The sequence below is a fragment of the Cydia amplana genome, chromosome 14 (assembly GCF_948474715.1).
Source record: "Cydia amplana chromosome 14, ilCydAmpl1.1, whole genome shotgun sequence".
NCBI lineage: Eukaryota > Metazoa > Arthropoda > Insecta > Lepidoptera > Tortricidae > Cydia > Cydia amplana.
Window position 1 is genome coordinate 3336549 of NC_086082.1, and position 15433 is coordinate 3351981.

Consider the following 15433-nt stretch of genomic DNA (forward strand, 5'->3'; position numbering starts at 1 on the left):
CTACATCTCATTGGTGAGCGGGTTGACGGACCCGCTGGTGTGCGCGCGCGGCTCCTCGTCTAGACTGCCGTAGGTGCCGTAGCGCCGGGACACGCGCCAGCGGCCCCGCCGGTTTCGGGTTATGCCTATAAACACTCGCCGTTGTAATCACGCTGAATAGGTTTCAAAAATGTACATAGTTGACGACTTTCATTCGTCCGTGTAAATGCCTACCATACCAATACGATCTCGATATAGCAGTTATCTTTGAAATTAAGGATTTTATATTTTTTATTAATTGGTCCTTAAATAATCCAATTGTCTAATAAGTATTAGTAAGCAATTTAATGCAAACTAACAACATAAAGTCTTACTCCGTGTAGCAGCGCGTTTATGATTCCCATGGGATGGGTTAATCAACCCCCTTCGGTTAATACTTTAAAGATCTGGTATATCGAGATTTTCTAAGTAGTTATAGTAGGTAGGTGCCTCAATGATACAAATTTTTGCAGCTAGGCACATGATGATACTGCCATGTTTAGGTCGGAATGGCACTTGTCAGCTTTACTTAGATACAGTCAAGTTCATAAATATGTATACATTTCACTACGAAGCTAGAATCTGTGCGGAAAGAGAAGAGTCGTGGAATATATAAGGGAACCAATACATTCTACGATTTCTACGCCTCTTCTTTCCGCACAGACTCCATTTGATAGAATAAAATAGGTACCTACAGATATATATTTCAAATTGAATTAAACTATAATCTGATATAATTACTTTCATTACGTAAGTAAAACTTTCAAGTGTGAAGTGTGATAAATGATTACCATGACCATGATTACCTAATACTTACCAAAATTCAGCTATGGTATAAGTATACCCACCATACTTATCGACCGACTGACGGATCTAAATCTAAGTATACATAATTACGAGTATAAGCAGTTATATTATGAATCAGTACCATAAAATAAGCTTTTTGATGAGTATAAACAGTAGCGGAGTACCTACGTGACCAGCTATGATTAATAGAAAATATGTTGGGATGTAGAGGCAATATAAGTAAATGAGATCAGGTGTCAGAATCATATTTAAGAATTTGTTACGGTTTTGATCTTATTTTGATACGACCTTGAAGATCGCTCACGCTGATTGGTGCATGCGAAATGAACTAAAACTCGTGTGTGAGATGCGCGCCAATAGGGAGTATTACAGCAATGTTCTGCCGCAAGAGTGCAGCACTAGCACCCATCGTAAACCATAAAGTAACTTTGCCTTAAACTGTTTTTGACAAGTTTTCACAGACAATAAAATATGTCATTGATAAAAAGGCCGTTTGTTTACAAAGGGCCTATATACCGGGAATCGCCAAAATAAAAACTCAGCTAACTGCCTCTTTGTCGCTCGAATATGCAAGTGACAGAATGGATAACAATTTTTCGACTTTCTCGTTTGACCCTCAGATTGTGAGTAATTGTGGTAGTGGCGCCCCCTACTCAGAGTTTCGCGTAATATTCCCTATTACCAAGACGATCGTCAAAGACGTATCAAAACCAGTTCAAACCTTTATAGCAAATTGTTAAATTATAAGACCTGTGGGTAAGGTAATTGCAAAGACTATATTTCAAATACAAACACCCTTTTCAATAAAGTAAAATAATATATTTTTTCAATATATCTCAATCATGTACCTAAGTACTTAGGTACCTACTCATATTTAAAGTAGTGTTGGTTGGACCATAATATTCGTGTTCATCTGTTCATACCAATACTTAATTAAAACGCCTATTTATAAGAAACAATATTGAAATCTGAGGGATGTTTATTCTGTATTTGAACAGACAAAAAAAATTAGCTAAAATAAGCCTTTACATTTACCTTTTTGTACCCAGTTGCTTGTACCATCAGACCATCACGCTCCGCGATGTTTGAGCCATTTAGGGTCCTAACTAAATTTGGTGTTCAATACTTACGCTATGGAAAGTCCGATTTAGCTAGAACCCTAAATGGCATAACAAGTCACGGAGCGTGACTGACTGACTGTACGTCCATTTTAAATTAACCTCAATGATCTGCCATGACTCAACCTGAAATGTGAATATGAATCCCATTTCATATAAAGATCATGAATGGGTTGAACCAGATTTTTATTTCCCTTTATGCTAGAATAATGATACTATATTTTATCAGCATCATCAAGCACATTTTACTAGTAGCTTTACAGGTAAAGAACAGCTTTACTATGTACCTATAAGCAAGCTACACTCCGAGATTTTGAAAAAAAATCTGAAATTTTTCGATTATTCCACAATTTTTGTGCACTTTATAACAAATTTGAGATCAGTGCAATCAGACTTGTATTGCAAAAACGATACATAATACCTTGTAATAAAGTGCACAACTTGAGTTTTGCCCATTTACTGTGCCATTTGGGCAGATTTTTATTTTGTCGTCGAAATTTTTTTTCGTCAGATTTCGATAAAATTTGGTGGAAAAAGTTTTCTATTATTTACAATATAAGCGTTATTTTACGTAAGGAAATTCTAGAAAATTCTTCCAATGAGGTACGAAAAAGTATGCCTAACTATTTTCAAAACTCAACGAAAAATTGCATATTTTTTGGGACAAGTTGTGATTTCTTATTTATCCCGCCCGGAACGAGCTCTTTAAACCAGCCAAATTTTATCTAAATGTAACGGAAAAAAAATCGACAAAAAATTAAAATCGGCCCATTTTGTACTATTCGTGGTCTTTCCGTGTATGCGATCTACTGTGACCTTGCTTTATATATTTTATAACGATCTTACGTTGCTTGGCCCCGGACTCGAAATTAGAGGTTCCTTCAAGAAAAAATCTTTCATTAATATAATACTTATATTTTGGACCTTGTTCTCCAAACTTATGATATATGAGTGACATGGTTTTGGCATTTGATGTGGCAATCCCATGCAACCGCTATAGGAAAGTCTAAATCATGATTCCGATGCAGTAAATTTTACAGAAACTCTCGCTTGCTCGTTATGCGAGTCAATCTCTTGGTTTTATTATGACCCCATCAGATAGATTTTGACTCCGCCATAGTAACACTGATGTCACATGCAAGGTGCTAAAATAAAAAATGAAACAAAACAAAATAAGAAAAACATAATTTATTGCTATCACAATATAAACTGTGGGTCGGTACATCATATTACCACTACCTTTGGACATTGCGGAAAAAATCCCTCTAAATTAAGTACTAGTTTTAAGTAGGAGATTCCAGTGTTTGATGAAATTCTCTAAAACAGCAACATTTGCTATATTTCCTAATTATAATAGGAACTTAGAGGGCGCCAACTAGAATAAATCAAAAAAACAATCTCATATAAACTCAAAGTTGTGGATATAATACATTGTAAAGTGATGACTAATAATTAAGAATTTGTTCATAATTTCCACGAGGTTAGAGTCGAACCTGCAAAGAGATGCTCCACTTTAAATTAACGTTACTGAACGGAGCCCGACCACCTTAAGTTTGCAACCCATTTCGCCAACAAGACAAATATCTCTTGACACCGACTATTCATATTATACTTCATGTTTTTTAGCATTAAAAATAACTCCATTGAAGTTAGGATCCTAGCTAAATTGGTTGTTCCATACTAACGCTATGAAATCTAAATGGCGTAACAATCACGGAGCGTGACTGTAGGTACATATAAAGTAATCTTACAAACATAATGTACATAAAGACTTATTTTCTGTTTGTGTGCATTGCAACTAAAAAATTACTTCAGGTGTTTTGGAATGGAGCGTAAAAAGTTACCTCTTATAAATATTTGGATTTATTAAGTAAGTACCTAATGATTAATCCATGGTACTTGGCACCTTCATGGTGTACGACAAATTGTCAGTGTCAAATGACAATTGTCATGCAAGAGAAATATAGGCTTAGTTAGTTCTACTCTCATGTACCCTTTGTTAGTTACTTAGGAAAATAATTAAAATATAAATTAATACAATGTGCACAGCAATAAAGCTTAATTATAAATTTAAACGTGCAAAGAAATTGACAATAAATTAAAACCTAATATTATGAAAATGATGTCAACGGTCATCCGAGCGAACGTGTCCTAAAAACCGCATGTAAGACCTAATAGGTATTTTATTCGGGAAAAAATATATCCAAATGTATAACCTACTCGCGTATTTCTATAAAAAAAAAGACAAAGCGTTGGTTTCAAATCGATTATTAGTAATATTTCTTTTGTATCTTGATATTTTAGAAAATGTCCGCTTAGATAGTAATAACGATGACTCCTTCTCCTCCTAGCACATTATCATTTATCGCGCGCTTATCTCTTTTGCACTCCACAGTATCTATTAAGTTAGAAAAGGACAGACTGCACACGATAAACGCTTAAGTGTTATGGTAGAATGACTTAAGGATATTGCACTACAAAAATTGGTCCTAGTAATCGACATGGCCATTCTGAGTCCTAATCCAACTCTATTGTGACCTAGGTAGTTAAAAAATTCTAATCCTGTCGACACCAATGGCCAATCTACTAATATTAATTCCTTTATATATAGCTTATAAATTTTCACTTTTTAAAAGTGGGATACCTAAATCCAAAACTAAAAAAAATAATATATATATTTATTTCAGGAGTAAAGTTACTCGTATAAGATTAAGGAAACTACAATTTGGTAAACATTCATAGCAAAAAGATTCTAATTTATTTCATTATTAGTCCATTTCTCGCTTTCTTTGGCAGTTAGGACTTCCTAACATTTACCAATACCAATACTTTTGTATATAAATTAAAGCACCTAAATAACTATCTATAGCAAGTTATGTTTCATATACATATACTTTTTGCATAATGTTTGGGCAGCCATTTTGTAAATGCACGAATGCTAAAAATGGCTGTCTGATAAATATTTGTATTGTGAATAAATAAATGTCTAATCTAACTGCAGATATTCATAATGAATATCGAAGGAAAGTGCACGACACTATTAACATAAAGCAAAATAAATTAATCTCGTTTGCCAGCGAGAATCATGTCTCAAACACGACATAATAATTACAATAGTCGGAATATGTTTAATAAAAATTCTAAAAAGCTTGAAGCCTAACATATACTATCATGGGGTCACCTACGTGCTTCTATCTACATACAGCCTTGGCGATGTTTTTATAATCTCGATTTTGTTTTATATGATAAGAAAAATACTACAAAAAACAAAGAAAACTTAGCACAAAATATAGTTTTTCAATGAATAAAATATTTTCATTTCTTATTATTGCCAATAAAATTGATTAGGTAGGCATATAATTACGTTTTATAAAATAAAAAAGGAACTAGTTTGAGCGTGGTCAAGGCTGTATGTCCTTAGCACGCGATGAGTGACCGACCACCTTTATTAAATATTTATCGTCTACATAATTATTAATTATTCCGTTGTCCACTGCCCTATATCCACACAATCTTAAGTACCGTCCAATACGTTTAAGTACCGCAAAAGTGCAAAAAAATCAAGGCAGTGTCAAGCACGCACGCAACATCCAGTACATAAAAATAACTTAAATTCGAAAAACAAATAGGAATGATCGTCATCTATACACATCTAAAACGATCGGTACATGCATTACAATAAAAAAAATGTGTTTATTATACATAGTAAAAAAGGAGGCCCGTGAACCATTCTTTGGTTAAACACCGTACCCGCAAGGAGAATTCACAATTTTAGAAACCAAATTTCGAATTGAATTGTGAATACTACTTTACACATAAATGCTTCAGAATATAATGTTATTGGGAAGAAAACCGCTTTCCCAGGCGATATACCTAGTAGGAAATAAAATATTTCACGTATGAAATACTTTATTTTCTTGTTACATTAGGACCAGCTCCGATTGGATGGTAGAATCCATCGTTTCAAAGGCACTGATCCTATTATGTGGGTTTGTCTATGAGAAGCGTTACCAGGCACTGAATTAACACAAGTATGGCGGAAGCAAGATTGTTACAAAGCTTTGTTAGTTGGAAATAACTACGTTAATTCACTTTTTTATTTAACGTTATATTGCACGGACAATACTGTTCAATTCTCTTTACAAATCACTCTAGATTTTACCTTCTAATATCAACATAAATAAGCCAGCTTAGGTAAAAGCTAGCATTCCATCTTTCGCCTCTAAGTTTACAATAATTTCTATCCAAATACTTAGTTATTTCAGTGTCCACCACACTTGTAGCAAAAAGAAAAAATATTTATGAATTACGATCAAGTCCGTTTACAGAACAAAAGTTTAAACTTAGAATTTTTATAAATCTACAAAGTCAGCCCGCCATTTCGTGTTTAGAATACGTGTGCTAAACAAAATGGCCGCCAACTTAAACATTAATGACATTATTCATAAACGACTGTCAAGTCTTATAAGCCGTTGATAATCGTTTGTCTCTGTCATTTTGACATTTGTGTTTGTTAAAAAGGGTACAACATTTAACAGAGGTTTGCTAAGTTTTATAAATAAGGAGGTAAGACTTTATAAGGCAGAGGGAATTCTCACAGTGAATTTGAACTTCATTATAAAGTGATAGGGTTCAATTTCGCATAAATTCTGTCACTCTTATTCGTAACTTTTTGGCTTATCAAATGCCTTTTTAAAACTATAGAAATGTTTAATTCCCTAGATAGAAATGTTTATTTAATTTTATGCACGTTTCGAAACGAAATAAGGTGCACTATTGAATTCAAATGTCATATTATAAATTATAAATAGCCAGTTAAATGTTTAAAAATCACGTAAACGGACCTCAATCAAGGTTTTTTTTCTTTTTGCCGCTCAGAGCCGGGCTTACGCCAGAAGCGTATCAAAATTATAGAGTCTAGCGGTGGGTCCTCCCCCACTTACTCTCGTGAGCGACGTCTCGGCCACCGCCTCCTTGCCGCGCTGCATCTGGTTGGCTAGCTTCTGCTTGTTGACGGGGGACCCTGGAAATTACAGCCCGTTCAACCTGCCTGACTTTGTCAAGTTAAAGTTCTAGGATAGAAGTCAATCAAGTTTTTTTTTATATTATAAATGGTCTTACTCATGGCCACAGACTAGCCGAGGCGAAGACGTGGCCTACGATGGAGCGAGCCTGCCCAAAAGGTGCCTGTTCACCCTTGATTTGAAGGTTGCCGGGTTATATGAGCTCGGAAATATAGACGCCGGCAAGGAATTCCATTCCTTGGCAGTGCGCATAAGAAAAGAGGAAGCAAAGCGCTTCGTGCGAAGTTTTTGTACGTCACGGTTAATCTATGTGTAAGTTACATGAAAACGGACGGATTTGTTGTAGTTTGGACGACAGGTACTCAACAGACAGCTATTATTATTTGACAGTTGATAAACGAGCGGGGATTGAACCCGTGATCTTGCACCACATAACTGTACTGTGTAGGTACTACGCCACAATGTCAAATCAAAGACAACAATTGCCAGTAGAAATAATTTAACCTCCCAAGACCCAGAGTCATACTCGTATTTGCAGTTTTGAATTCGGAACCTTTTATTTCATTATAGTTTCAAATTTGATTCGATTGTGTCCTTGTTTTCGGAATTAGGGACTTAGGACGATAAGTTTTACGATTGAATTTAGTTTTCAAAAAAATCTGGATTCGCTTCTAGCTAATAGACTTCTGACTTTCTCTGGGCCTGTTTGTAATGTATTTATGGTTTAATAACTTACTGTATCTAATGCTATACTAGAACTAAAACATTATTCTCAACTAAACCTACATCTAACATCATATCGCAAAAAGTACATATATTAACGACATTTAAATAAATTATATACTTTACCTTTATAATGAATTAGTACACTAATGATGAGTTACACAAAAAATGCGCATGGTTAAAATAAAACGTCAAAAGTCGAAAAAAAATCGAGAATCAGACTGACATAAACATGTAAACTTCTAATTCAAACTATTCTTTGGCAACACTACTTCTAAAATGCGTAAAAAAAACTAAAGTTCTACTAAGTTTGCTTAAATAACAGAATCCAGTGAAACATACATTTATCTCGACGTTTTGGGATATTTGTGTCTCACGCCGCCCATGGTATCGAAGGGATCCTTCGATTTAATTGATAATAAAAAAAAACGTGAAAAATAAGTTTAATTCGGTAGGAAAGTAAGACTGTCCAAAGTAACTTTCTTGATTAACCTTAGAACATAGACTAGGAATCCTCTAGACTGAGTTTAGAGCAAATATTTCATGAAACCGATGCTGCCAAAAATACGGGGGTGCGGGGGGACGAGGTGAGCGAATCCCGTGCCGTGATTGGTCCGTTCAAAGACACGGACCAATCACGGCACGGGATTGACTCGAAGATGGAGTAAAACTACCGTATAAGTGGCAGAGGGGGTAGCGATACTATGCTCAGTCTAGAGTCTTGTCTGTCCCTTAGAATAAATTTAATACCATCGATCGCAGACGTTTCTGCTTGTTAAAAATTAATAACTTTCTTGATTATTTAGAAGTTCACCAGTTTATTGCCAGCCTATAAAATATCATACACGAATCAGAGAACAAGGTCCAATATACAAGCAAGAAAAAATGTGCAAAATCATAGCATGAACGCATGCAAGGCGACTCTTCAAGATAAAAATTGGCCAAAAAAAGTGTAAAAATAAGTGAAGCCAATCCATTTGTGTCTCGATTTAAAATTAAATAAATGTGCTTTGGAATAAACTATTTTTTTATACTACCCCACAACATAAACGTAATGAAACGCCCAATCATATTTAAGAAAAATCGAAAACGAAACACAACACAAAAGAATACTTGTTAAACAGATCATAAAGACGTCTTAAAATATATCGGAAGCATTTGAATATTAGGATACTAAATGGCTGTTTGTTAAAAGCGAAAAACGTTAATGTAATATACTATACAGTCATTGTTCGGGTACATGAATTTATAACTAAAGTGGACAGTACATAAAAAGCCTGCTTTAGAATAATCAAACTAAACAATTGGAAGTATTTTCATTGTGGAATTAACCACTAATTTTGGTAATATTTTGACCTGACAATATGTCCATATAGTTACTTGTGTGACCAAGACCAGTCGTGGCTCACTCCGCGATTTCGTCGCTTTGCTACAGGTAGCTAAAAGTACATCCGTTTCGCCCCAATTTTGGGGAAAGCCATAAGCCGCGCGTGGCGCTGTCGCCACCTAGCGGCCATATCTGTGCTGATCGTAACAGACGCGTTTTGTTAGAGAGTGAGTCTTCTGTACTTAGTACTATTATTTATTCTGTGCCAAGACACAGTTTTTAGATTAGATGCTCTCTTTCGGACCTCTTTGACCTATGACGCCGGTAATGATGTTTAATGCTGGCTGATTTGTTATCATAAAAATAACTGTCCGCTTCAAGTATATGTTCTTGTTCAGAAAATAACATTTTACCCGAACAATGACCTAAACGTGTATAGACTAGGTGTTATATTTATGTGTATTGTACTCACCTATATAGCTGAGCATGACGGGCAGAAATATGAGTCCGTGCGCCGCGCCGAACAGAACGATGCCCAGGTACATACGGAAGTAGAACACCTGAGGAAAGGATATACTGTATTGTAATAACAACTTTTTGAACTTTTTTCTGTGAGCTGGGAGTTGTTTTCTTATGTAATGTAATGTATATTATGCTTGTGTGCTTTAGATTCCGAAATACGGTATTCTACTATGGGGTTACACAGTAGTAAGTAGTAAAGTAGATAATTTAATTAGTTCTTAGAGTAGAAGGTACTTTCTATCAGAATTGCTATTGGAATTTCAGATGAAAACATCCTTATTGCACTTTGATCATAAGGTCATTTTTGGGTGGAAAGCCACATTTACCGAGTTACACGCGAACAAGGTGATGGACATGCTGGATATGCTGGATTACCTGGAATATCTGACTGTTGGCGGTGGCCAGCACGATGATGCCGCCGAACTTGGTGAGCGTGATGCCGCTGAGCACGGAGGAGCCCATGCGCGTGAGCGCGGCGCTGGCGCGCGCCACGCGCGACGCGCCCGGCGACACGCTGAAGCTGTGCACCAGGTGCGAGCAGAACTCCACGCTATACCCACCGCCATCAGCTGAGATATTACCTGGAATATCTGACTGTTGGCGGTGGCCAGCACGATGATGCCGCCGAACTTGGTGAGCGTGATGCCGCTGAGCACGGAGGAGCCCATGCGCGTGAGCGCGGCGCTGGCGCGCGCCACGCGCGACGCGCCCGGCGACACGCTGAAGCTGTGCACCAGGTGCGAGCAGAACTCCACGCTATACCCACCGCCATCAGCTGAGAGATTACCTGGAATATCTGACTGTTGGCGGTGGCCAGCACGATGATGCCGCCGAACTTGGTGAGCGTGATGCCGCTGAGCACGGAGGAGCCCATGCGCGTGAGCGCGGCGCTGGCGCGCGCCACGCGCGACGCGCCCGGCGACACGCTGAAGCTGTGCACCAGGTGCGAGCAGAACTCCACGCTATACCCACCGCCATCAGCTGAGAGATTACCTGGAATATCTGACTGTTGGCGGTGGCCAGCACGATGATGCCGCCGAACTTGGTGAGCGTGATGCCGCTGAGCACGGAGGAGCCCATGCGCGTGAGCGCGGCGCTGGCGCGCGCCACGCGCGACGCGCCCGGCGACACGCTGAAGCTGTGCACCAGGTGCGAGCAGAACTCCACGCTATACCCACCGCCATCAGCTGAGAGATTACCTGGAATATCTGACTGTTGGCGGTGGCCAGCACGATGATGCCGCCGAACTTGGTGAGCGTGATGCCGCTGAGCACGGAGGAGCCCATGCGCGTGAGCGCGGCGCTGGCGCGCGCCACGCGCGACGCGCCCGGCGACACGCTGAAGCTGTGCACCAGGTGCGAGCAGAACTCCACGCTATACCCACCGCCATCAGCTGAGAGATTACCTGGAATATCTGACTGTTGGCGGTGGCCAGCACGATGATGCCGCCGAACTTGGTGAGCGTGATGCCGCTGAGCACGGAGGAGCCCATGCGCGTGAGCGCGGCGCTGGCGCGCGCCACGCGCGACGCGCCCGGCGACACGCTGAAGCTGTGCACCAGGTGCGAGCAGAACTCCACGCTATACCCACCGCCATCAGCTGAGAGATTACCTGGAATATCTGACTGTTGGCGGTGGCCAGCACGATGATGCCGCCGAACTTGGTGAGCGTGATGCCGCTGAGCACGGAGGAGCCCATGCGCGTGAGCGCGGCGCTGGCGCGCGCCACGCGCGACGCGCCCGGCGACACGCTGAAGCTGTGCACCAGGTGCGAGCAGAACTCCACGCTATACCCACCGCCATCAGCTGAGAGATTACCTGGAATATCTGACTGTTGGCGGTGGCCAGCACGATGATGCCGCCGAACTTGGTGAGCGTGATGCCGCTGAGCACGGAGGAGCCCATGCGCGTGAGCGCGGCGCTGGCGCGCGCCACGCGCGACGCGCCCGGCGACACGCTGAAGCTGTGCACCAGGTGCGAGCAGAACTCCACGCTATACCCACCGCCATCAGCTGAGAGATTACCTGGAATATCTGACTGTTGGCGGTGGCCAGCACGATGATGCCGCCGAACTTGGTGAGCGTGATGCCGCTGAGCACGGAGGAGCCCATGCGCGTGAGCGCGGCGCTGGCGCGCGCCACGCGCGACGCGCCCGGCGACACGCTGAAGCTGTGCACCAGGTGCGAGCAGAACTCCACGCTATACCCACCGCCATCAGCTGAGAGATTACCTGGAATATCTGACTGTTGGCGGTGGCCAGCACGATGATGCCGCCGAACTTGGTGAGCGTGATGCCGCTGAGCACGGAGGAGCCCATGCGCGTGAGCGCGGCGCTGGCGCGCGCCACGCGCGACGCGCCCGGCGACACGCTGAAGCTGTGCACCAGGTGCGAGCAGAACTCCACCGCTATACCCACCGCCATCACCTGCGGAACACGAACGTAGCAGTTATATTATCACTTCAGATAGGTTATACCCAGCTAGGCGTTCCTAAATTATACTAATGGGGCATTTCATATGAAGCGGACAGGAAAAAAAAGTGAGGTATACATACATATAGCAGCTGTTTAGCTTATAATTCTTATTGTAAAATAATAAAAATTATGAAATAAACTGGTTAGAATTGTTGACTTTCTTATTTCATTATGTTATGATTAGAATTTACCAGCAGTCTTACTGAATACATGTTCTTATAAGTAAAACAGCTGCTATATGTATGTATACCAGTACGGTACGTCGCACTCAGGGCGACATGTATGTACATTTATTGACCTATTGACTTAACCAATGGAGATCCCATTCTGCAACTTCTAGTGTATTTTGTACATACTTAGAGCTATATTTTGAGATAAAAATAAATAAAAAAAGTTTTCGAAAAATGGTTTCGAAAAGTTTACTTCCGGTTTTAACCATTATTTTTTATTTATTATTCAAAATTGATTTCTTCGCTAAAAAGATCATTAAAAATTCTATACAAAACGCTTGGTTTTATAATAAGTTATATATTTTAATTATTCGATATCCGAGTTTAAAAAAATCGGAATTTCAATTACGGTAATTTTTGAAAAGCTCATAATTTTTAAAATAAACGTCATATATAAAAAATATTTGGCGTCCGGTTTTATACCTACTAGAAGAAGAACTAAACCAAATATAAACAAATTCGGGAACCTCACTTTTTTTTCCTGTCCGCTTCATATGACATACATACATACATACATACATATAATCACGCCTATTTCCCGGAGGGGTAGGCAGAGACCACGGATATGAAATGCCCCAAATTGGACATTTGCTCTTTAGTCGCGCCGAGGTAAGTTATAACTGCGAATGGCTAACAAGCTCCCGCATGCCAAAAGAGACAAGCTTATGTTCAAACGTCAATTTACAAAATTGACGCTTTTATCGCCGACTACACATTACTGAGATTGAACACAGAAACAGAACGATTTTTTTTTAATTTACTGCTTTCATAAAAGTGTAATGAATATGCATGATGTATAGATGAAAGTGACTTACCAAATTGACTAGTGACACTGCATTCAAACTAATACCCCACCAGTACATAAGGCCACCTATATTGACTACGATCATTGTGATCGTTATTACTACCACCTGAAACAAAAAACACAACATTCAGGATTTACGGACCGCATCGCCTAGCAAGTGTGATGAAATAGTATTACACATCTAGTAGGCAGTAAAGCAAGAAATTTGTTCATATTTAATGGCCGAGGTTCAGTCAGCAGCAATAGTTGCTAAGCGGGCGAGGTGTTCAAAATGATCTTGACGCGACTTTATTGTTAAGAGAATAAGAGCACGTCAAGGTAATTTTGAACACCTCGCCCGCTTAGCAACTTCTGCTGCTGACTGTATGTATACTATTTTTCTGCTCAACGGAGCTGGTAAGTGGCAATTTCGGTTAGAGTAGCGGGCCGAAAGTGGACGATTTCATATAACTCATCCAGTCAAAGCTAATGACTTTAAAAAATGCATTTTGTATATTGCTTGCAAACGTCTGTCAAATATCTGGTTACAACAACATAAAAAATAACAAATTTAATGATTACGAAAGTCCTATGGCGTTATACATAAACGGCTGCTAACTTAATCAGTTGATGATCCTCGTTTGTCCCTATTTGTCGTTATGCCATAGAGAGGGACAAACGACGATCATCAGCTGATTCACTTAGTAGACGTTTATGATTAAGGCGGTTAATGAATAACTGAATTGGTAATCCGGTACTAAAGAATACAGGTTAACTAAATATAAAATTTGTTACATCAAGTCCTATTTCCACTACAATCAGGCGTGGCTCACTCCGCGATTTCGTCGCTTTGTTACAGGTAGCTAAAAGTACATCCGTTCGGCCCCAATTTTGGGGAAAGCCATAAGCGGCGCGTGGCGCTGTCGCCACCTAGCGGCCATATCTGTGCTGATCGTAACAGACGCGTTTTGTTAGAGAGTGAGTCTTCTGTACTTAGTACTATTATTTATTCTGTGCTACAATCTATTAACAATAAACAATCAGTACTCACCAAAGCCGAGAACAGGTCGAATCCCATCAAAATGAACGTGACAATAAATATAGACAGCACGCTAATGCCCATACTCTTCAACGTATCCGGCCACATCGTCAAATACTGCTCGTAGAACACGTAGAACACGGAATACGGAAACACATTCACCGTCGTGTCCTTCCCTTGTTCTTTTAGTCTAGAATTAATTGTGTATGTAAGGTTGGCAGCTACGTTCCTAGCCGCTTTTAGGGCCGAGTAGTAGTCTGAGCTCGTTTTTAGGACTGTGTGGTAGGTCTGGTAGTATGTAGCGCCTACTTCGCTAGATTCTGTCTTGTTTATGATTGTTGTTTTGTAGTTAACCGCTTGGGCGTAAGCCGCGTGACCGGCTTTAGGGCAGTCGCTGTCAGGGTTGTCGCGGAGGAAGAAAGAGACATAGCGGTCGAAGTCGGTAGGGCTGGGGCGTTGCTCTGGTGGTACTAGCGGTATATTGCACGGTTCGCAGTTGCCCGTCTCTGAAATTAAATATTACATTCGCGTTAGATTACCTATCCTCCTAAGGCCCAGCCATAGAAGAAAAAAAAATATGACAGTGAAATTCGAATTTATTCATGTAGGAAATATAGTTGATTTTGTTCCAAATTAACATGTTTAAAATTTCATCGAAAGGACCGTGAGCCTTAAGGAGGATTAAGTATGTAAATAACCCTAGTTTGTAAACATTTGATTTACTACTTTAACACAAACAGAATAAAGTCGAATTTAGACACGAATCTCGACACGTTTGTAGTCACTACATAGTATAAAACAATGTCGCTTCCCGCTGTCTGTCTGTCCCTATATACGCATACGCTTAGATCTTTAAAACTACGCAACGGATTTCATCCGGTTTTTAGGGTTCCGTAGCCAAATGGCAAAAAACGGAACCCTTATAGATTCGTCATGTCTGTCTGTCCGTCTGTCTGTCCGTCCGTATGTCACAGCCACTTTTCTCCGAAACTATAAGAACTATACTGTTGAAACTTGGTAAGTAGATGTATTCTGTGAACCGCATTAAGATTTTCACACAAAAATAGAAAAAAAACAACAAATTTTTGGGGTTCCCCATACTTCGAACTGAAACTCAAAATTTTTTTTTTTTTATCAAACCCATACGTGTGGGGTATCTATGGATAGGTCTTCAAAAATGATATTGAGGTTTCTAATATCATTTTTTTCTAAACTGAATAGTTTGCGCGAGAGACACTTCCAAAGTGGTAAAATGTGTGTCCCCCCCCCCCCAACTTCTAAAATAAGAGAATGATAAAACTAAAAAAAATATATGATGTACATTACCATGTAAACTTCCACCGAAAATTGGTTTGAACGAGATCTAGCA

At 39.8% G+C, this 15433-nt stretch overlaps 1 protein-coding gene across 1 annotated transcript in view; it reads right to left on the bottom strand.

The window, feature by feature from the left end:
* LOC134653935 (NPC intracellular cholesterol transporter 1) overlaps positions 1–15433 on the bottom strand; it is an 80527-nt gene continuing 65094 nt past the window's right edge. The window contains exons 19-23 of the mRNA XM_063509305.1: positions 14077–14570; positions 13057–13152; positions 11769–11963; positions 9490–9577; positions 1–125 (exon numbers count right to left, since the gene is read on the bottom strand). Coding sequence (XP_063365375.1) covers positions 1–125; positions 9490–9577; positions 11769–11963; positions 13057–13152; positions 14077–14570 — 998 coding nt within the window. The remainder of the gene's footprint in view (positions 126–9489; positions 9578–11768; positions 11964–13056; positions 13153–14076; positions 14571–15433) is intronic.